At 48.7% G+C, this 22,072-nt stretch overlaps 1 protein-coding gene across 1 annotated transcript; it reads left to right on the forward strand.

Moving 5' to 3' along the window:
* Positions 1-1,704: 1,704 nt before the first annotated feature.
* On the forward strand, positions 1,705-10,983 carry CFD (complement factor D). The gene is made up of 5 exons (XM_038772803.1): positions 1,705-1,834; positions 4,600-4,756; positions 5,872-6,016; positions 10,233-10,490; positions 10,627-10,983. Exons 1-5 carry the CDS (start codon positions 1,774-1,776, stop codon positions 10,780-10,782), a joined length of 777 nt encoding a protein of 258 aa, XP_038628731.1. The 5' UTR covers positions 1,705-1,773; the 3' UTR covers positions 10,783-10,983.
* Positions 10,984-22,072: the final 11,089 nt, after the last annotated feature.

The following is a 22,072-nucleotide window of genomic DNA, read 5'->3' on the forward strand; positions in this document are numbered from 1 at the left end:
CGTTAAGCGCTTATACACGTCAGGCACTGTTCTAAGCACTGCAGTAGAAATAAGTTAATTAGTTTGGACACAGTCCCTGTCCCGCATGGGGCTCACAGTCTAAGTAGGAGGGAGAACAGGAGAACTGAAGCATAGAAAAATTGTGACTTGCCCAAGGCCATATAGCAAGCAATTGACAGAGCTGGGATTAGAACCCAGGTCCTTTGACTCCCGGGCCTGTGCTCTTTCCACTAGGCCATGCTGCTTCCCTGGTTAATCTCTCATCTTCCTACCCTGTTCATTCATTCATTCATTCAATCGTATTTATTGAGCTCTTACTGTGTGCAGAGCACTGTACTAAGCGCTTGGGAAGTACAAGTTGGCAACATATAGAGACGGTCCCTACCCAACAGCGGGCTCACAGGCTAGAAGGGGGAGACAGACAACAAAACAAAACATATTAACAAAATAAAATAAATATGTACAAATAAAATAAATAAATAAATAATAAATAAATAAATAGAGTAATAAATACGTACAAACATATATACATATATACAGGTGCTGTGGGGAGGGGAAGGAGGTAAGGTGGGGGGGAGGGGGAAAGGAAGGAGGGGGCTGTCTGTTCCCCACCCCCACACCCCGCTGCCACTTCAGCACTTCTGCATTACGTACGCACTTGGGGTACTCAACTGCATGCCCCTGTAGCACTTAATGTACAGATCTTAAAACTCTATTGCTTATCCCTACCTGTAATTGATTTTAGACTAGACTGCTAGACTGTAAGCTACTGGAGTACAAAGATCATGTCTACTTACTCTATGGTACTCTCCTCTGCACAAAGTGCTCAGTAAATACTACTGATTGATTGACAACCTCTGAAATGAGGGCAGAGGGACCAAAGAAGGAGAGAACATGTACTATTGGGGGAGGCAAGACAGACAGACATGCAAACACACACACACACACACACATACAAAGGATGAAGGGGTGGGATGTGAAGAGGAGGAGGTGGAAGGGCACATGTCATGTGGGGGGAACAGTTTGGGGAGCAGTTCAGAGGCCAGAGAGTCACGTGCCAAGACAGTCAGCAGGTTGGATTAGTTCAAAGAGAGCTCAGGCCGCGGGTTTGGAGGCAGTCAGGAAAGAGCAGTTGGAGGGCCAAGCACTGCAGAGGGTGGGTCTTATAATTCCCTCCTGGCTAAGAAGTAAGGGGTTAGCACCCCTCTGCACTGGAGTCCCTGTGCCAGGTATTCTGACTGACCCAGTGCCTGCCCCGCTCCTCACTTGGAAAGGATCTAGGCATATTCCCCTGGAGGGGTCCCTGCTAGCGTCACTCTCTAGTGACAAGTCACAGAACCTCACCAATCCCAGAAGCGTTGCTCCCAGAAATTTCCTCCCAGAGGGGAGGCCTTGGGGGATTTTGCCTGTCCTGTTGAGTGGAGGTAGTCTGACCCAGTTGGAGAATCAATTTCCATTCAGATGGTTCCCTCGGTACCCCCGGGGCCTCCCTCCACCCAGCTCTCCCCAGCAGGGCCTGACCCAAACAGCTGTTTTGGCTCTGTCTTGTTGATGTTGTGAAATGCTGACATTTCCTTGGCGGTACAAAGTGCTCCATAGCGCCGGTCCGTCTCCAGGCACCCTCCCCCAACCAACCACCCCTACCGACTACTCCTCCCACCCTCATCTGGGCCCCTTTTCTCTGGAAATTCCTTTCTCTCCTTATAAAGGGCTGGAGCCACCCTGTCTAAGGCAGGAATCACATATCCAGGAGAACCAGTCTGAAAGGAGAACATGGAGAGCCATGGTTTCCGGGGGGGTTGGTTTCTGCTGGTGCTGAGCGTCGCTGCATGTGGTGAGTCTGTTGGTGCTCTGCCTTTGGCTAGGTCACCTGGGGGGCTGGGAGTCAGGGGCAGTGGTTGGTGGGGGAGAAAGGAAGGGGATTGTTCCTGGGGTGGAAAATCTACCTGCCGCAGTCTGGTTTCACTGCTGGCCTCCTGAAGGCAGAGAGCAGTCTTCTCCTCTGCCCGAGGCTCCCTTCACAACTGAACTGCTGGGCTACAACACTCCCTGCTTGCAGACAGGATGGTTCCCCCTTCACCTCCCCTCCCTGGTCTCCAGCTGCGGGTGAAGCCGCTGATTCTATTCCCCTTGGCTGTCTGAGCTGGACTCTCAGCCTGGCTTACCCCTGATTACTCAGAAGCAGGGCTGGAAAGACCCCAGATGAGGTCTCTCTGACCCATTAGCTCTGTGCAGTCTGTCTACTCCTCCGCAGTTCGGTCTCACTTGCTGCAGGTGGAAGAAATTTATGTCAGACTAAGTGTTGGGAAATTCCAGAATGGGACCCAAGGAGGATTTTGAGGACTAAGGGAGGCGGCTGGGGAGAATCCCTACCCAACACCCCCATTGTTATCTCAAGTCATCATGCTACTCCTTACTCAACTTCTCTCTCTCTTGTTGCTCAAATCTTGGCCCTCAACAGCCTGCCCTCTAGCCATCCCCCTTGCTTCTCCGCCCCTCCAATGATCTGGCATCACTAACCCACAACCCCAAATCACCTCCACAGTACGCTCCCTCCACTCTTCCTCCTAGGTTTGTTGGCAGAAAACCAGGCAGCAGGACGACTTCAACCAGCTCAAATTCACCCTTCCCTGCTATAACTCTGTCATCTCTTTCACTCGGAGACACACTCGGATTCCCATGCCCACTGCCTCCACCAACTAGTCTAGACCAACTTTGAACTTCTTCCTGAAACCCCAGTACCCCCACCTTCCTCCTCTCTCACCCCTGGTAACCTCACCAACAACTTTGTTGACAAATCAAAACCATCAGGCATGAACTCCCCAAAATCTCTCCCCCCCCGCCTCCTCAGTTCCCTCCCACCTCAATATTCATTCTCTCATCCATTCTCTCTTCTGGAAATCCTATCTAGTCATGGTCTTTCTAATACAGTTCTCTCCTGATTCTCCTCCTACCTCTGACCGTTCCTTCTAGGTCTCTTTACCTGGCACTTTCTCTGCTTCCCACCCCCTAAACTGTGTGAGTCCTTCAAGGTTCCATTTAAGATCCTCTTCTATTTTCAGTCTACACCCACTTCTTTGGGGAGCTCATCTGCTCACACGACCAGCTAACACTTCTATGTGGAGGACTCCCAAATCTATCTCGCCAGCCCCAACTTCTTGCCTTCTCTGCCATATCACTTCTCTTCCTGTCTTCAGGACATATCTAAACAGATATCCTGCCAGTACCTCAAGGTAAATGTGTCCAAAACTGAGCTCCCCATCTTCTCTCCCAAATAATCTCCTCCACCTAACTTTTCCACCACAGTAGACAACACCACCACCCTCCCAAATCTCAAGCCTATAGCCTAGGCATCATTCTTGGCTCCTCCCTCTCTTTCAATCTCCATATTCAGTCTGTCACCAAATCCTGTTGTTCTTCCTCCAACATATTTCCAGGACCCTTCCCTTCTTCTCCATCCAAATGTTCACCACACTGGTCCAGGCACTTATCATATGGTGGCTTGACTACTGTATCAGGCTGCCTGCTGACCTCTTGGCCTCCAGGCTCTCCCCTCTCCAATCCATAGTTCCTCTACTGCTAGAATTATTTTTGCTAAAACAGCATTCTATACACATTTCCCTACTCCTCAAAAACCTCCAGTTGTGGCCCGTTCCTCTCTGCATCAAACTGAAACTCCTGATTATTGGTTTTAAGTCACTCAATCTATTATCTCCCTCCTACTTCTCAACTCTCTTCTCCCATTTCACCCCAGCTCACACTCTTCATTCCTCTCAAACCAGCCTACTCACTGTGTCGTTCTCATCTCCCACCGCTGACCCTTCGTTCATGCCCTCCTCCCTGCCTAGAACTTCCACCCCCTTCACATCTGACAGAACACTGCTATCTTTTCTTCAAAACTCTTCTGAAGTCTCATCTCGACCAGAAGGCCTTCCCTGATCGACTTCTAATCTCTCCACTTTACATCCCCCAATTGTCTCTTCAACACTTCCACACCACCTAAGCACTTAGGTACTCACTACACCCGTAGCACGTACGTACATACCTTTATAATCTATTACTTTGCTCTATCTGTAATTGATTTCAGTATCTGCCTCCCCTATTAGACTGAAAGCTCCTTGAGTTAATTTTATCGTTTAGTACAGTGCTCTGCACACGATAGCTGCTCAAAAATTACTACTGATTGACTTGGGTGGGGGGGAGGTGCACTGTGACCTGGAGGCAAGGGGATGGCCCAGATAACCATTCCCAGCCCTGAGTATTCTGGGACATAATAATAATAATAATAATAATAATGGCATTTGTTAAGCACTTACTATGTGCGAAGCACTGTTCTAAGCACTGGGGGGGGATACAAGGTGATCAGGTTGTCCCACGTGGGGCTCACAGTTTTAATCCCCAGTTTACAGAAGAAGTAACTGAGGCCCAGGGAAGTTAAGTGACTTGCCCAAAGTCACACAGCTGACAAGTGGTGGAGCCATGATCTCTGGCTCCCAAGCCCGTGCTCTTTCCACTGAGCCACACTGCTTCTCTGGCATGGCCAGGTAGGGATCCTGAGATAGCCCCAGCTGCTTCATTTCTGGCTTTTTCTTTCCATAGGTGCCCACCCCCGGGGCCGGATCCTGGGGGGATGGGAAGCCACCCCCAACCTGCTTCCCTACATGGCATCACTCCAGCAGGCCGGGAAGCACGTATGTGGTGGCTTCCTCATCTCTGACCAGTGGGTGCTGAGCGCCGCACACTGTGCCGAGGAGATGTGAGTCCACTGTGGGTGTCTGGGGAGGGAGGGGGAGAAGGCACAGGGGGGCCTGGGAGAAATTTGGCTGGAGGGACCTCACTAACAGAAATCTGTCCTCTCTATCCCCACACCCACAACCTCTCCTGAAAAGTATCTCTCCCAAAGGCCCCACAGCCTGAGGCTCCTGAGAAATGTTAGCCTTACCTTCATCCAGGGCTGCTCCCCTCCCCAAATTGAAGGAACAGTAATGGGAGTGGCAGAGGGATACCCCTAACTTACATCTCCTTGGGGGAAACTCAGATTGATCCCTTTCTCCTGGCACTGGGCTGTCTGTCCAGGGTCCTCCAGTCTGGGAGAACAGTCTGGGTCTCCACGTTTGTTCCTGGGGAGTCCTGGAGAGCACCTGCATGGTGCTTTGTGTCCCTAATGTGTGTGTATGTTTGCATGCACATGCAAGTGCATGTGAGTGCTTGTGCCCATGTATGAATTTATTACTCTATTTATTTATTTTATTTGTGCATATTTATTCTATTTATTTTATTTTGTTAATATGTTTTGTTTTGTTCTCTGTCTCCCCCTTCTAGACTGTGAGCCCACTGTTGGGTAGGGACCGTCTCTATATGTTGCCAACTTGTACTTCCCAAGCGCTTAGTACAGTGCTCTGCACACAGTAAGCGCTCAATAAATATGATTGAATGAATGAATGAATGAATGAATGTTCTCTGTTTCCTCTATTAGACTGTCAGCTCCTCATAGGAGGAGAAGACATGGTCCCAGTCTTCAAGGGGCTGATGGGGGAGACCCATAGATGGACAAGCAGAAAATAATAATAATAATAATAAGGATGGTATTTTTTTAAGCACTTACTATGTGCCAAGCACTGTTCTAAGATACAGGATGGCAAGAGAAGAGCTACATTCAAACCAGACTCATTTGGGCACAGGGAACAGAGGTCCAGTGATGTTCGCTATATTGCGCTGAAAATTCAGGGGCTGGAGGCTGGGGGATGCTTTAGGGGACTTTGGTGGGCCCTACCCCTGTCTGTCAGTGGACGGCTCAGGAGGGGGACAGTAAAGACAATGGGGTAGTCAGGCTGGGACTGGCTCTGATCTCAGCTGCCCACACTGCCCCAGGAAGGATGGGGAGCTGCAGGTGCTGCTGGGGGCACACTCCCTGTCGCAGCCAGAGTCGTCCAAACACCTCTACGCAGTCCAGGCCGTGATCCCTCACCCCGACAGCCACCCGGACAACAATGATCATGATCTGCTCCTGCTCAAGGTGAGGCTCTCCCGCTGCCCCTTTTCCTCCACCCCGCACCCCCCCGTCTTCACCTGATCCCAGAGCTACCCTTTGCCCCTTAGGTTTCAGACACCCAGTCTAGAGTCCTGTTCCATTTCAGATGTCCCCCGCAACTCATGGATGGAGAGGCTCATCCTTACTCCCGCCCTCACCCCCTCCAACCTGCCCAAGGTATTAGAGACACAGTCAACAGTTCGTACTGGGCACCTTCTGTGTGTGAAGCCCTGTACTGGTACTTGGGAAAACAGACAGAAAGGAGAATGGGGGAGATAAGAAACATAAATTGCCAAATACACCCATTATAATGTTCTCCTTTAAGTGCTCTTTGGCAGTAGTGCTACAGGAATTCCTCAGGCTCAAGACACAACTGGTCCTGAAGACTGTGTCTTTATGTCAAAACGTTATCAGTGGGAACAAATTTTCCCACAGGAACAATGTTATAAGACAAATAATGGTATTTGTTAAGCACTCATTATGTGTTATGCACTCATTCTAAGTAGGAGGGAGAACAGTATTGAATCCCCATTTTGCAGGTGAGGGATCTGAGGCACAGAGAAGTTAATTGACTTGCCCAAAGTCACACAGCAGATACGTGGCAGAGCTGCGATTAGAACCCAAGTCCTCTGAGTCCAAGGCCCAAGCTCTTTGCTCAAGGCCATGCTGTTTCTCTTATAAATGGGAGTTTGACTCCTGGACTCAGACTGACTCCCTAATTTACACCAAAAAGACCCAGAACTGTGTACTCAGTCAGAGCTGAGCAATATGAATATTTCAGCAGTGTATTGGGGTTAAAGAGATTCCATCTATAAGGTAGTGGGCTTTTACTTAATAGGAAGCAAAATGGATGTGTAGGCCCTCCCTGGTGATGAGAAAATCCTGTCCCCACCCCCCAACTTCTCCCACTTTAAACTTTTGCTTTCACTCCCACTCGGCAGCTTTTAAAATGGAGCTGTGGATTCCACATGGCCCCCACCCCGACAGCCCACTTCATTAGAGTTTGCACCTTAAAAGCTAGTGTTGCAAAGTTGAGATGGTCGTGCCAAATACAAATGGAACTGCTGGGCTGAGTTTGGAAACAGTATGTCGTTTGTCTTAACTCAAAACCAATCAATCAGTGGTATTTATTGAAATCTTGCTGTGTGGAGAGCACTGTACTAAGCACTTGGGAGAGTACAACAGAGTTGGTAAACATGATCCCTGCCCACAAGGAGCTTACAGACCAGAGAGTGGGAGACAGATATTGAAATCAATTACTGCTAGGGGAAGCGGCTGTGGGGCTAGGGGTGGGATGAGAATCAAAATGCTTAAGGGGTACAGACCAGAAGGGAAGGTGAATAGGATGGGGAAAGGAGGGATTAGTCAGGGAAGGCCTCCTGGGGGAGATAGGATTTTAGTAGGGCTTTGAAACTGGGGAGAGTGGTGGTCTGTAATATACCACTATTGAGGACTTCATTCTTAAGTCAAGGACTTCCTCAATTGAATTTAAATGCTGGTATTTCTTAGAGCCCTTACTCACTTCCTGCAAAGTTTACTTTGGCTCGAGTATCTCTTTTCCTCTCTTTCTCAACCTGTGAAGTATTTTGATTGACCAGAAAAAAGTGCTTCCCATTCATTTCAATTTAGCATTAGATAATGTTGGCTCTATTTAGCCTAAATATTAGCACAACGTGCCTTTTTGCTGAACGTTATGTGAAAGCTAACACTTGGAAATAAACTATTTACATATGTATCTATAAAAACACCTCATTTAAATAGTCTTTTATTATTGGCACATATTTCTATTGTAATTTGATCACGTAACTATATTGCTGTTTATGTTTTAATGGTAATGGCTGGAGAAGCAGCATGGCTCAGTGGAAAGAGCCCGGGCTTTGGAGTCAGAGATCATGGGTTCAAATCCCGGCTCTGCCAACTGTCAGCTGTGTGACTTTGGGCAAGTCACTTCACTTCTCTGTGCCTCAGTTACCTCATCTGTGAAATGGGGATTAAAACTGTGAGCCCCCTGTGGGACAACTTGATCACCTTGTAATCTCCCCCAGCGTTTAGAACAGTGCTTTGCACATAGTAAGCGCTTAACAAATGCCATCGTCATCATCCCAAGCTCTTAGTACAGTGCTCTGCACACAGTAAGCGCTCAATAAATACGATTGCATGAATGAATGAATGAATCATCATCATCATCATCAGTCGTATTTATTGAGCGCTTACTAATGAATCTTACTATGTGCCAAGCACTGTACTAAACATTGAGGCAGATACAAGCTATTCAGGTTGGATACAGTCCAGATCCCACATGGGGCTCAGAGTCTTAACTCCCATTTTACAGATGATGTAACTGAGGTACAGAGAAGTTAAATGACTTGCCCAAGGTCATACAGCCAAAAAATGACAGAGCCAGGATTAGAATCCAGGTCCTTTGACTCCCAGGTCCATGCTATTTCAACTAGGCCACGCTGCTTCTCTGTTTTTTTAATATATTTAAATTGTTTGGTCAAATTTTTAGATCGTGGGAAAGCCTTACATGATTTCTTATTGGAAACTGGACTTTGTTTAGTGATGATGGCCTTTGTTAATTACTCACTATGGTGCTACATGTGGGCAGATAAAAGGTTATGAGGTTGAGCAATTATCCCTACCCCACACAGGTCTCACCATCTATCTTATCTCCATTTTACAGATGAAGAAACTGAGGCCCAGAGAGGTTGAGCGACCTGCCTAAGGTCTCCCAGCAAGCCACTGGCAGAGCTGGGACTCAAATCCAGTCTCCCGACTCCCAGTTCTGTGCTTTTTTCCCCTAGACTATTTTTGATGGACATTATTTCCACGGAACCTAGGAGCGTTACCCAGAATCTAGCACAAATCCTATAATTATTATAGCAATATAGTGATGAATAGTTCTAAATTATAAATTATGGGAAGCAGTATAGCCTAGTGGATAGAGCACGGGCCTGGGAATCAGAAGGTCATGGATTCTAATCTCGCTTTGCCACTTGTCTGCTGTGTGACCTTGGGCAAGTCACTTCACTTCTCTGGGCCTCGGTTCCGTCATCTGTCAAATGGGGACTAAGACTGTGAGCCCTATTTCCAACCTATCTTGTATCCATCCAGGTACTATGTGCATGGCATATAGTAAGCTCTTAACAAGTACCGTAGTTATGATGACTATTATAAGCATCAGGGGATAAATGAATTAGCAACCAATAAACACACTGATCAATCAATGAGTGCTTAGCAGGAGACTGAGATGATGACTCAGTCTCCCAGACTGAGCCCCCTCCTTCCTCTCCCCCACCACCCCTCTCCATCCCCCCCACCTTACCTCCTTCCCTTCCCCACAGCACCTGTATATATGTATATATGTTTGTACGTATTTATTACTCTATTTATTTTACTTGTACATATTTATTCTACTTATTTTATTTTGTTAATATTTTGTTTTGTTCTCTGTCTCCCCCTTCTAGACTGTGAGCCCACTGTTGGGTAGGGACCGTCTCTATATGTTGCCAACTTGTACTTCCCAAGCGCTTAGTACAGTGCTCTGCACACAGTAAGCACTCAATAAATACGATTGAGTGAATGAATGAATGACAGGACCAAGAAGGTAGAGAGTAATCAGGGAAGACCTCTTGGAGGAGGTGGGGGTTTTTTTTTAGGAGGCTTTGAAGGAGGGGAGGGGGTGTTTGGAGGAGAGAGGGAAGGGGGACTATTCTGGGCTGAAGGAAAAGGCATGTGGAATGCGTTGGAGACGGGAGAGTGAGAGAGTTCACCTGGGCGGAGTAGCTGCCTCCTACTTAGACTATGAGCCCCATGTGGAACAGGAGCTGTGTCCAACCTTGTACCTACTCCCATTTCTTAGTACAGTGCTTGGCACATAGAAAGCGCTTAGTAAGTACCATAAAAAAATAAAGAGATAGCAGTTCAGGGTAGAGCAGTTGGTTGTGGGAGAGGAGGGCAACTAAGAAAGAGGAAGCTGGGGGAGACCAAGATCTCAAAGGCTCGGCTCCGCTCCCTAGAGTCCAGGCTGCCGCCCTCCTGCTCTTGGCTCAGCCCCAGTCCTCTCTCCCTGTCTTCCCTCCTGCTCCTTCCCAGTGGGAAATGGGGAGGGGGTCTAGGTTGGGTGCGGGCAGGGCCGTGACCTCTCCACTCCCCCCCTCCGACCTCATCTTCTCTCCTCTCTCCCCGCACCGCTCCCCAGCTGTCTCAGAAGGTGACTTTGAGTGAGCATGTGAAGCCCCTGGCTTTCCAGAGGGTGGACCGGGACTTGCAGGGAGGGACCCTGTGCCAGGTGGCCGGTTGGGGCTTCACTAGCAACCTGGGCAAGAAGCCAGACAAGCTGCAGCAGGTGAATCTGCCCGTCATGCCCCGGGCCACCTGCAACCTGCGCCAGCACTATGACAACGAGATCACGGAGAAGATGATGTGCACTGAAAGCCGCAAGAAGGACACCTGCAAGGTACCTGGGCTCGGGTGGGATTTGGGGCCACCTGGCTCAGGGAAGGGGCAGGGGACTGGATGAGATGACCCCTCTGGGCTCCATTTGTGCCCTCCCTGGAATCGCGGGCCCTATCTATCCTCCCCCAAACTCGCAGGGCGACTCTGGGGGACCATTGGTCTGCAATGGTGTGGCCGAGGCCGTGGTCACCTCGGGCTCGAGGGTCTGCGGGAACTGGAAGAAGCCGGGGATCTACACGCGGATTGCCAGCTACGTGAGCTGGATCGATGCCATCATGGCCCGGGGGGGCTGAGGGCTCCTGAGGCCTCAGACAACATGCTGGGGTGATGGGAGTGGCTAGGGGGGAGAGGAGGGAGGACCCTCAGGGGGTCGACTTTCTATCCTCTTTCTTCCTAACAAGGGGCTGTATCTTGCTCCCTCTGGCCCCTGTAGCCATAATCATGGAGGGTGGAGAAAGGGCTCTCCACTCTCTCAATAAAGCTGCATTCCTGTACGCTGGTCTCGGAGTCTCATCTGTGGTCCAAGGTGACATCTTCTGGGGAGGAAGAGTCCAGGGCCTGACCCAATTCTCTCCGCTCTGACCCCCACAGCTCTTCCCACAGCCTGGTCCCTGTTCTGGTCCATTCATCTTCCCTTCTTGCACCGCCTATGTGCTCAGCTCTGGACCTCTTAAGCACTTTGATAATACTCCACCCTCAGTCCCGCAGTACTTATGCATGATTTTTTTATGATATGGTAAGTGCTTACTATGTGCCGGACATTGTACCAAGCACTGGGGTATACAAGATAATCAGGTTGGACACAATCCATGTTCCACGTGGGGCTCACAGCCTTAATTCCCGTTTTACAGGTGAAGTAATGGAGGCACAGAGAAGTTAACAAGTTAGTTAACCCACACTAACTTAACTTCAGTTAGCCCTAGGTCACACGGCAGGCAGGATTAGATCCCAGGTCCCTCTGAGTTCCAGGCCAGTGCTCTATCCAGTATATGTTTTTATACTCCCATTTCCTCTGTCGGTAATTTATTTTAATGTCTGTCTCCTCCACTGGATTGTAAACTCCTTGTGGCCAGTGATCATGGCTACTCTTCTAAGCGCTTAGTATACAGTGCTCTGCACACAGTAAATACTCAATAAATACATCGATTGCAGCTTCAGGAAGGCCTCTGAGAGCTAGAGAAGGGATAGAGAAGGGAGACTGGGATGGCCAGGGGCTGGAGCAGCTTCTGTATCAGGACAGGCTGAAAGGGTTAGGTTTCTTCAGGCTGGAGAGATGCAGGCTGAGAGGGGACAGGATTGACATTTGTAAAATCATGAAGGGGGTGGCCAAGGCAAACACTATACTATGGTTCCCCAAATCCCACCCCACCAGGGTGAGGGGGCCCCACTGGGGCTGGCCAGGGATGGGGTGGGGGGTGGCTGTTCAAAACAAGCCAAAGAAAACACTTCTGCAGCCAGTGGGGGCACAGGGGGTGGGAGAAGCAGATGAATTTACTTCTCCAAGAAGCTGTGTTGGTGGAAATAGCAGCAGTTCAGAATGGGTCAGTGGTGGGGAAGTTAGGAACGTGGAGGGGAAAGTCAGGAATGAAGGATGGTCCACCCTTAGCGATGAGCATGGGGATCCAAGAGGGCCCCATCACCCAGTTCCTCCAAGGGTCCCGGTGCTGCTGTCGGAGACACAGTCCTGGGCTGGACAGACTGTGGGGCTGAGCCTGGGTGGCCTGACTTAGAGGCTCGATCTGCCGATAGGGACCTTCAGGGAGCCTTTTCTTTTGAGTTCTTGCCTTTGAATCCTGCCCCTGTTGTCCACCCCCAGCTCTAAACCCCTATTTCCCCTCCTGCCTTCAAACGTGCTCATCATTTTCCCCAGAAAGCTCAGGCTGGGGGTAGGAGTGTTGGGGAGAAAGGGCATTCTGCGTGGAGCTCGGCAGGCGACAGAGGTCTCCTCACCCTCCCACCGTCGACCTCACAACCCCAGGGACCACCCACCAATTTGGTAGGGCAGCCTCTGATCAGTCAATGAGAAGTATTTATTGAGTGCTTACTTTGTGCAGAGCACTGTACTAAGCATTTGGGAGAATTGAGCTGGAAACATGATCCCTACCCTTAAGAAGCTTAGTTTAACTCAGCTGAGACCTCTCCCCAGACCCCAGTGGAATCCTTAGGGTGGGCACTGTCCTAAATCCAGCCACTCCCCGCCCTCTCCCTTCCCCCACCCCCCAGGGAGACTGTCAGACATTCAGTTTGGGGAGGCTCTTTTCTGCCACCTGAAAGGCCCCTGGAGGCCCCAAGCCACAGGCCAGTTAGTCAAGGCCCCCTCCAGACAGCGGCTCCATACTGACCTCGTCTTTCCCCTTCTCTCCCTTTTTTACCCCATCTCTTTCAGCCTCCCTCCCTCACCACCACCCCTTTTTAAGGGTCTCCTCCCTGGGGCCAGAAATCGAATCCTCTTGATTTCTAGGGAGCCTGGAGTTGCCCCAATTCCCTTTCCTCCTCCCCTATTTCAGGTCCCTTAGATCAGAGATAGCCCAGAGATAGCCACTCTGATATAGACCCGCAGCCCCAGGGGCCCAAAGGACCTTTGGAGTCAGAGGTCATGGGTTCGAATCCCGGCTCCGCCACGTGTCTGCTGTGTGATCTTGGGCAAGTCACTTAACTTCTCTGAGCCTCAGTTACCTCATCTGTAAAATGGGGATGAAGACTGTGAGCCCCACGGGGGACAACCTGATCACCCTGTATCCTCCCCAGCGCTTAGAACAGTGCTTTGCACATAGTAAGCGCTTAACAAATGCCAATTATTATTATTATTATTATTAGTTAATCTCTGTGGGAGGGTGAAGTCCGCCCTTTGTTCTCGTCTTTCTTGCCCAAGAATGCTATACTTGCAACTTCAGGTTATGGCCAGCAGGTGGCACCCCTGCTCTTCACTGAAACATGACGCGCGCGCGCGCGCGCGCGCGCGCGCGCGTGTGTGTGTGTGTGTGTGTGTGTGTGTGTGTGTGTGGAATAGCCATCTTGTTCATTCATTCATTCAATCGTATTGATTGAGCGCTTACTGTGTGCAGAGCACTGTACTAAGCGCTTGGGAAGTACAAATTGGCAACACAGAGAGACGGTCCCTACCCAACAGTGGGCTCACAGTCTAGAAGGGGGAGACAAAGAATAAAACATAGTAACAAAATAAAATAAATAGAATAAATATGTACAAATAAAATAGAGTAATAAATACGTACAAACATATATACATATAAACAGGTGCTGTGGGGAGGGGAAGGAGGTAAGACGGGGGCGATGGAGGGGGGAGGAGGGAGAGAGGAAGGCCTCCTATCTTTATCTGTTTCTGGGTTGGTTGAGTGTAGGCCTTTGTGTCTGTCTGATAGACACGTGTCTATTCCTCTGCTTCTGGGCGCGTGGGATGAGTGTGTGTGTCTGACAGACATCTTGTCTATTCGTGAGTGTGTGTGTGTCTGACGGGTAGACCTCCTGTCTGCTCCTCTGGTTCTGGGCAGGCCAGTCCCTAACCCGTGACACCACAGGTAATTATTTTTCCGATTCTGGAATGATAATAACTGTGGTATTTGTTAAGCACTTACCGTATGCCAGGCGCTGTAGTAAGTGCTGGGGTGGATACAAGCAAATAGTGTTGGATACAGGCCCTGTCCCACGTGGGGCTTACAGTCTCAATCCCCATTTGACAGATGGGGTAACGGAGGCACAGTGAAGTCAAGTGACTTGCCCAAGATCACACAGCAGCCCAGTGGCAGAGTTGGGATTTGAACCCATGCTCTAACCACTATGCACAATGAAAATCCCTGAGATTCTGCTCAGCCTTCATTCATTCATTCAATCGTATTTATTGAGCACCTACTGTGTGCAGAGCACTGTACTAAGTGCTTGGGAAGTACAAGGCGGCAACATATAGAGACGGTCCCTACCCAACAACGGGCTCACAGTCTAGAAGGGGGAGACAGACAACAAAACATGTAGACAGGTGTCAAAACCGACAGAATAAATAGAATTACAGCTATATGCACATCATTAACAAAATATGTACAAGTAAAATAGAGTAATACAGCTGTACAAATATATACAAGTGCCGTGGGGAGGGGAAGGAGGTAGGGCAGAGGGGGAGGGGATGGGGAGGAGGAGAGGAAAAAGGGGGCTCAGTCTGGGAAGGCCTCCTGGAGGAGGTGAGCTCGAGGTAGGGCTTTGAAGAGAGGAAGAGAGCTAGCTTGGCGGATGTGTGGAGGGAGGGCATTCCAAGCCAGGGGAAGGACATGGGCCAGGGGTCGACGGCGGGACAGGCGAGAACGAGGCACAGTGAGGAGGTTAGTGGCAGAGGAACGGAGGGTGCGGGCTGGGCTGTAGAAGGAAAGGAGGGAGGTGAGGTAGGAGGGAGCGAGGTGATGAGAGCCTTGAAGCCAAGAGTGAGGAGTTTTTGCTTGATCTGTAGGTTGACAGGCAGCCACTGGACATTTTTGAGGAGGGGAGTAACATGCCCAGAGCGTTTCTGTACAAAGATAATCTGGACAGCAGAGTGAAGTATAGACTGAAGCGGGGAGAGACAAGAGGATGGGAGATAAGAGAGGAAGCTGATGCATCCTAACCAGTCGGGATAGGATGAGAGATTGAATCAGCAAGGTAGAGGTTTGGATGGAGAGGAAAGGGCGGATCTTGGCGATGTTGTGGAGGTGAGACGCAGGTTTTGGTGACCTTCCTCACCCCACACCTTTGACTTGAGAACTTCCTGGTTGGGTTGCGGCCCCTAATTTGAAAATCAATCCTGTTAGCCCAGACCCTGGAGGGAGACCAAGGGTGGAGATCACATCCTCCCTCCTGCCATGTCAGCTGTGTGCCCCTGAAGGGGGGCAGGAGAGGTGCAAAGACAAAAACTTCTGACAAACACTTCAAGATTCTATATTAGCTGGATCCCTCTTCCTTCCGATCAGCCTCCTTGCTGACGTCCTTGGTCCCAGTCTCAACCCCCCTCATTCCATACCTCACTCTGATGGCCAGATCATTTTTCTAAAGCATCATTCTGTTCACATCTCTCCATTCCTCAAAGGCCTCCACTGGCTACTTACGTGGGACAGGGACTGTCTCCCCCGATTAACGTGTAGCTACTTGTATCAACGGAGCAGCGTCGCCTCGTGGAAAGAACCCGGGCCTCGGAGTTCAGAGGACTTGGGTTTTAATCCTAGCTCTGCCATGTACCTGTTGTGTGACCTTGGGCAAGTCATTTCACTTCTCTGTGCCTCAATTTCTTCATCTGTAAAATGGAGATTTGACTATAAGCCCCATGTGGGACAGGGACTGAGTCTGACCTGATTAACTTGTATCTACCCCAGCGCTTAGAACAGTGCTTGACACATAGTAAGCGCTTAAATACCATAATAATTCCTCAACACTGAGTACAGTCTTTGGCTCATAGTGAGCACCTAACAAATACCACTTTTATTTTTATCAAGCAAAAACTCCTGACCATTGGCTTTGAGGTACTCAGTCATCATTCTCCCTCTTACTTATCCACTATCTTCTCCCGCTACACTTCAGCTCATACTCTTCGTTTCTCTCAAGCTAACCATTTTGTGGAAGTAGACCACTTTTGCACGATCCTAGAGGGTTTCTGCAGGGTTTCCTCTGAACCAGTCTGAGTTCCCCTCCCAGGTCTGCCGTCACGTCCACGCCACAGAACTCAGTGGCAGGGGCCCCAACTGAGGGAGGATTTGCTCTGAAAAAAAAAAAAAGAAAAAAAAGATCATTAGACTTAAAAACATTATCATACCTAAAAGCTGTATCAGTACCATCCAGGGGACAGACTAGTTGAAAACTGACTTGTCTCTTGTAAAACATGATGGCTGGTCATGCTAGGTATAACATGATCTACAAGTTAGCACAAGTGTATTCAATGAAGGAAGAAACCCTCCCCACAGCACCTATATGTTTGTACAGATTTATTACTCTACTTATTTTACTTGTACATATTTACTATTCTATTTATTTTGTTAATGATGTGCATTTAGCTTTAATTCTATTTGTTCTGACGACTTGACACCTGTCCACATGTTTTGTTTTGTTGTCTGTCTCCCCCTTCTAGACTGTGAGCCCGTTGTTGGGTAGGGACCATCTCTATATATTGCCAACTTGTACTTCCCAAGCGCTTAATACAGCGCTGTGCACACAGTAAGCGCTCAATAAATGCAATTGAATGAATGAATGAAACCATTAGACACCTACATGTGGCATCAGTTGAGGTTTGGGTTTCTACCATGACAGAATTAATTTCTGCAAAATATTTATGAGTGGCAAGGGTGGAAACCTTTAAAGCACTCATTTTACCCTCTCCTACCTTACCTCCCTGATTTCCTACTATCTAATCTGTCTAGTACCTAACCTAGTATCTAATTGCGTACTATTACCCTCTCCTACCTTACCTCCCTGATTTCCTACTATCTAATCTGTCTAGTACCTAACCTAGTATCTAACTGCATACTACCCAAAACAAACTTTGAAACATTTACTTCTAGCAACTAATGATGTGACCTCAGATAGACAGACCTCTGTCACATTTTTTATTCAAGATGAAAATGGATTCAGGTTTTTTTCCCCTCAGAATATTTCTCCAATCCATTTTCATTGGAAAGAACTTGGTAGGATGCTTAATTTAGTCCTTAAAATTCAGTCAGGGGCTAGATAGGAGGAATAGGCAGCCTATAATTATGAAGTAATAACAGGGAAAATAAAAATGAGATTAAATACATTAAGTCCCCTCTAGCCTGTAGGCTTGTTATGGGCAAGGAATGGCTCTATCAACTCTGCTTTATTGTATTCTCCCAAGTGCTTAGTACAGTGCTCAGCACACAATAAGTGCTCAATGAATACGATTAATTGATACTATAACCCAGCCTGCACACATTGTTCCTCTAATGCCAACTTACTCACTGAACTTCGACCTTGTCTATCTCACCGCCAACCTCTCGCCCACATCCTGCCTCTGGCCTAGAATGCCCTCCCTCTTAACATCCGACAGATGATCATTCTCCCCACCTTCAAAGCCTTATTAAAAGCACATCTCCTCCAAAAGGCTTTCCCCCCAACTAAGCCCTCATTTTCCCTTCTCCCACTCACTTCTGTGGTGTCCTTGGATTTCCACCCTTTATTTATCCCTCCCTCAGCCCCATAGCACTTATGCACATATCCATAATTTATTTACATTCATGTCTGTATCAACCTTAAGACTATAAGCTCACTGTGAGCAGGGGAACATATCTACCAACTCTAATATTGTACTCTCCCTAGCTCTTAGTACAATGCTCTGCACACAGTAAGTGCTCAATAAATACCACCGATGGATTGAAAATATTCTGCTATCTAGGAGTTTGTATTCAAAAATGTCAGTCCTGCTGGTCTCTTTGAATCCCCTGCTACATAAGCTGTTGATTTGAATTGCTGGTTTCTAGAACACAATCTTCCCATTACGCCAGGATCTTGAAGAACAGAGCCCTGCCTGGGAAAATTCCCCATATCTGTTCGTTATCTAACAATAATAATAATAATGGTGGCATTTGTTAAGCGCTTACTATGTGCAGAACACTGTTCTAAGCGCTGGGGGAATACAAGGTGATCAAGTTGTCCCACGTGGGGCTCATAGTCTTAATCCCCAGTTTACAGATGAGGTAACAGGCTCAGAGAAGTTAAGTGACTTGCCCAAGGTCACACAGCAGACATGTGGGGGAGTCGCAATTCGAACCCATGACCTCTGACTCCAAAGCCCATGCTCCTTCCACTGAGCCACGCTGCTTCTCTTTATTTTATTCATTGCTGTCTATGCTCTGGCTTTTACCTACTGAATGCTGGCAATTTATGTTTGTTTCCTGGGACCTCTGATAGGCCCCCTCACAGTTCAGGGCTCTGCACATAGGACAGGGGTGCAATAAACACAATATTTGCCTCACACATGCTCTCCGCATGATACTTTGTGGCTGTGCCCAGCTCATGGCTGGGGAGCAGAATGTTCTGTCTGCAATTGGCTTTGAGGACCCATCCTCACTCCACCCACCAGCTAATGGGGGCCCATTAAAAGCTCCCAGTGCTGCTCCCCCGTCTCGAGTCCTAGCCGCCATCACGTGGTCCCTGGCATTCTGGTTCCCTCGCGTCAGTTCGGGCTCTGCTTGTCCCGCTGCCTCAATTTTCTCTTTCTTTGACGAGAGCCCTTTTGTGTCCCCCCACAATGAGCCTGGTAATTTTCCTGCTGCCACGGCTGCCATTCTCAGCTTTATCCAATTATGCATTCACACTGCTCATCACTACCATCATCTCAATGACACATCTCCAGGTTTGCCAGTCTTATCTGCCTTCCGCCGACCTGCCCCTCTCCCCGCCGCCCCCCCTCCCAACCCCGACAGAATCCAGGGTGGGCGGGGGGTGTGTGTGTGTAAAGAGGTCATTTTCCACAGTCCCATTTGTGTGACCTGGATTAACCCCCAAGTGGGTTCCTCAGAAGAGACTCTTGATGCAGAGCCAGAGTTGCAAGTGGGCAGTACACAGCCCATTAGGCCTCCAGGTCTATGGGGCTGAGATCCAGCCTGAGATCCCCCCCACTCCCCCACGAGACTGTAAGCTCCTTGAGGGCAGGGACCGCTTTAATCAATTTTATTGAATTGTACTCTCCCAAGTGCTTAGGGCAGTGCACCGCACACAAACAGCAACCAATAAACACTGATCAAAAGATTAATCGCTCCAGACTCCAGGGTACAAAGTACAGTCTTCTCATCTAAGGTGGTGTTATTAGGGAGGGCATGGATGGGGATTTGAACCCAGACCCTGGTAGTCCTAAGCCACTCCCTGTGCCCACCAGCCCTGGACTTCATGGCCTCTTTCCCTCCAGACTGGAGCCCTGGCGGGGTGGGGGTTGAGGGGGTGTCTGGAGAGAAGCAGCGTGGCTCAGTGGAAAGAGCACGGGCTTTGGAGTCAGAGGTCATGGGTTCGAATCCCGGCTCCACCACACGTCTGCCGTGTGACCTTGGGCAAGTCACTTAACTTCTCTGGGCCTCAGTTACCTCGTCTGTAAAAATGGGGATTAAGACTGTGAGCCCCACATGGGACAACTTGATCAAATGGTATCCCCCCCCAGCGCTTAGAACAGTGCTTTGCACATAGTAAGCGCTTAAAAAATGCCATCATTATTATTATCATTATTATAAGACAAAGACCTGGCAGCAAGTAGCCCAGGGCTGAGAGTTGGAGGACTTGTGGTTGGACGAAACACGGGCTTCGTTGACCCCTCCAAACCTTCCCTTTCCCATTGGCCCTTGCGGCAGGGTCAGGGTTGCGTACCTGCCCAGTCCTCAGCAGGACTCAATAATGATGGCGTTTATTAAGTGCTTACTATGTGCAAAGCACTGTTCTAAGCGCTGGGAGTTCCCCTATTTAAACTGGGAGGCCCACGCAGGACAGGGACTGTGTCCAAACTAACAACTCGTACCTACCTCAGTGCTTAGAACACTGTTTGACACATAGTAAGCACTCAACAAATACCATAAAGTTCAGGTATGGTTTACTGGGTATATGTATATATGTTTGTACATATTAATTAATTTATTTGTACATATCTATTCTATTTATTTTATTTTGTTAGTATGTTTGGTTTTGTTCTCTGTCTCCCCCTTCTAGACTGTGAGCCCGCTGTTGGATAGGGACTGTCTCTATGTGTTGCCGACTTGTACTTCCCAAGCGCTTAGTACAGTGCTCTGCACACAGTAAGCACTCAATAAATACGATTGATTGATCAAGGTCAGCAGCCCTCTGAAATCTGGTGAACATCCACCTAGACACTTGACTTCTCAAAAGCCTCCAATGGCTTACCTATATCCCGCTGCGTTAAACAGCAGCTACTGGTCATTGGCTTCAAGGCTCTCCACCAGCTCTTTCTGTCCCATACCTGCTTTCCTCAACTGCTCCCCACCAGCTCATACTCCTCACTTCCCTGAAGCTCAACCTTTTACTGTGCCTCCATTTTATTTCTCCCTCTTCCCACCCCTCGCCCTCCTGAAATCTCTCCTTGACTAATTTCTATCACCCCAATCATGCCATCCCAACAGCCACCCTCGGCACTTACGTAATATATTGACTCACATACTCCCATTTTCTCATTTCCAGGCCTGGTAAAGTCCCACTCACTGGGGAAGGTTTGAACTGTTTCGGCTGAAGTCAGGGGGATGAACCTCATGGCACCTCATGGCTTTTGAAAGTCCATTCCTTCTCGGGAGTCTTGTCCTCCAACACTGATGGGCAACAGTGTTGTGTCTTGGTTGCTCTGTTTAATAGGCTTTTGGGGTGAACTATGTGGTGGGAAGGGGAGCAAAATCTGGCTCATGCTGATAGAGAAGCAGCGTGGTCGAGTGGAGAGAGCATGGGCTTGGGAGTCGGAGGACATGGGTTCTAATCCCCACTCCGTCACTTGTCTGCTGTGAGACCTTGGGTAAACCACTTACCATCTCTGTGCCTCAGTTACCTCATCTGTAAACTTGGGATTAAGACTGTGAGCTCCACCTGAGACACCCTGATTACTTTGTATTGACCCCAGTGCTTAGAACACTGCTTGGCACATAGTAAGTGCTAACAAATACCATCATCATCATCATTATTATTATTAGAGTGTCACAAGTCCATCACGGCTGAGCTTTTCAACAGCAGCTGACTCTCCTGGTCAATATCGCTGCATTTCAGCTCTCATCTCAGAGGTGGGGGTAGTTCCCAGGAGGTCAGTTTACACCGCAGGTCACCCTATAAATTCCTCCATCCAAACTCCCTTCTCTGTAGGACGCTATTTGAGAAATGCAGTAACCCAAAGGTTCCTCCTCACCTTTTACCTTTCACCTCTCTTTTTCGGAGGAGATCCAGGCAGTGGGTGGGGGAAGAGGAGGTGCCAGACTGGACCCTTTCCCTTCTGCCCTCCCGCACCCCCAAAATAATACACAGACTGATCCCTTTCTCCTCTCTGACAGAGCAGGAGGCAGGCACATCCTTGCATTGATTAGAAATAAAGTCCAAATTCCCCCATAATGAATAAGAGGTTGCAATTTCCTTATCAGCACTGCAAAGAAAAGCTTTTTGAGGGTTTCTTTTTCCATTGGTATTTGCTAAGTGCTTACTCTGTGCCAGGCACTGTACTAAGCACTGGAGTAGATACAAGATAATCAGGTTGGGCACAGTCTGGGGTTCACAGTCTTAATCCCCAATTTACAGATGAAGTAACTGAGGCACAGAGAAGTTAGGTGATGTTCCCAAGGTCACAGAGCAGACAAGTGGCAGAGCTGGGATTAGAACCCAGGTCCTCTGAATCCCAGGCCTACGTTCACTCATTCATTCATTCATTCAATCGTATTTATTGAGCGCTTACTGTGTGCAGAGCACTGTACTAGGCGCTTGGGAAGTACAAGTTGGCAACACACAGAGACGGTCCCTACCCAACAACGGGCTCTTTCCACTGGGAGTGTGTGTGGGCATGGGTGGATGCACGTACATGTGTGTGTGTTTGGGGGAAATTTAAAGTTGGCTGGCAACTGAGACTCAGGTGCTGCA

The sequence above is a fragment of the Tachyglossus aculeatus genome, chromosome X1 (assembly GCF_015852505.1).
Source record: "Tachyglossus aculeatus isolate mTacAcu1 chromosome X1, mTacAcu1.pri, whole genome shotgun sequence".
NCBI lineage: Eukaryota > Metazoa > Chordata > Mammalia > Monotremata > Tachyglossidae > Tachyglossus > Tachyglossus aculeatus.

Coding starts and splice junctions, on each gene's coding strand:
- CFD (XM_038772803.1), top strand. CDS start 1,774: ATGGAGAGCCATGGTTTCCGGGGGGGTTGGTTTCTGCTGGTGCTGAGC. Junction 4,757..5,871: donor GCACACTGTGCCGAGGAGAT/GTGAGTCCACTG, acceptor ACACTGCCCCAG/GAAGGATGGGGAGCTGCAGG. Junction 10,491..10,626: donor GCAAGAAGGACACCTGCAAG/GTACCTGGGCTC, acceptor CCAAACTCGCAG/GGCGACTCTGGGGGACCATT.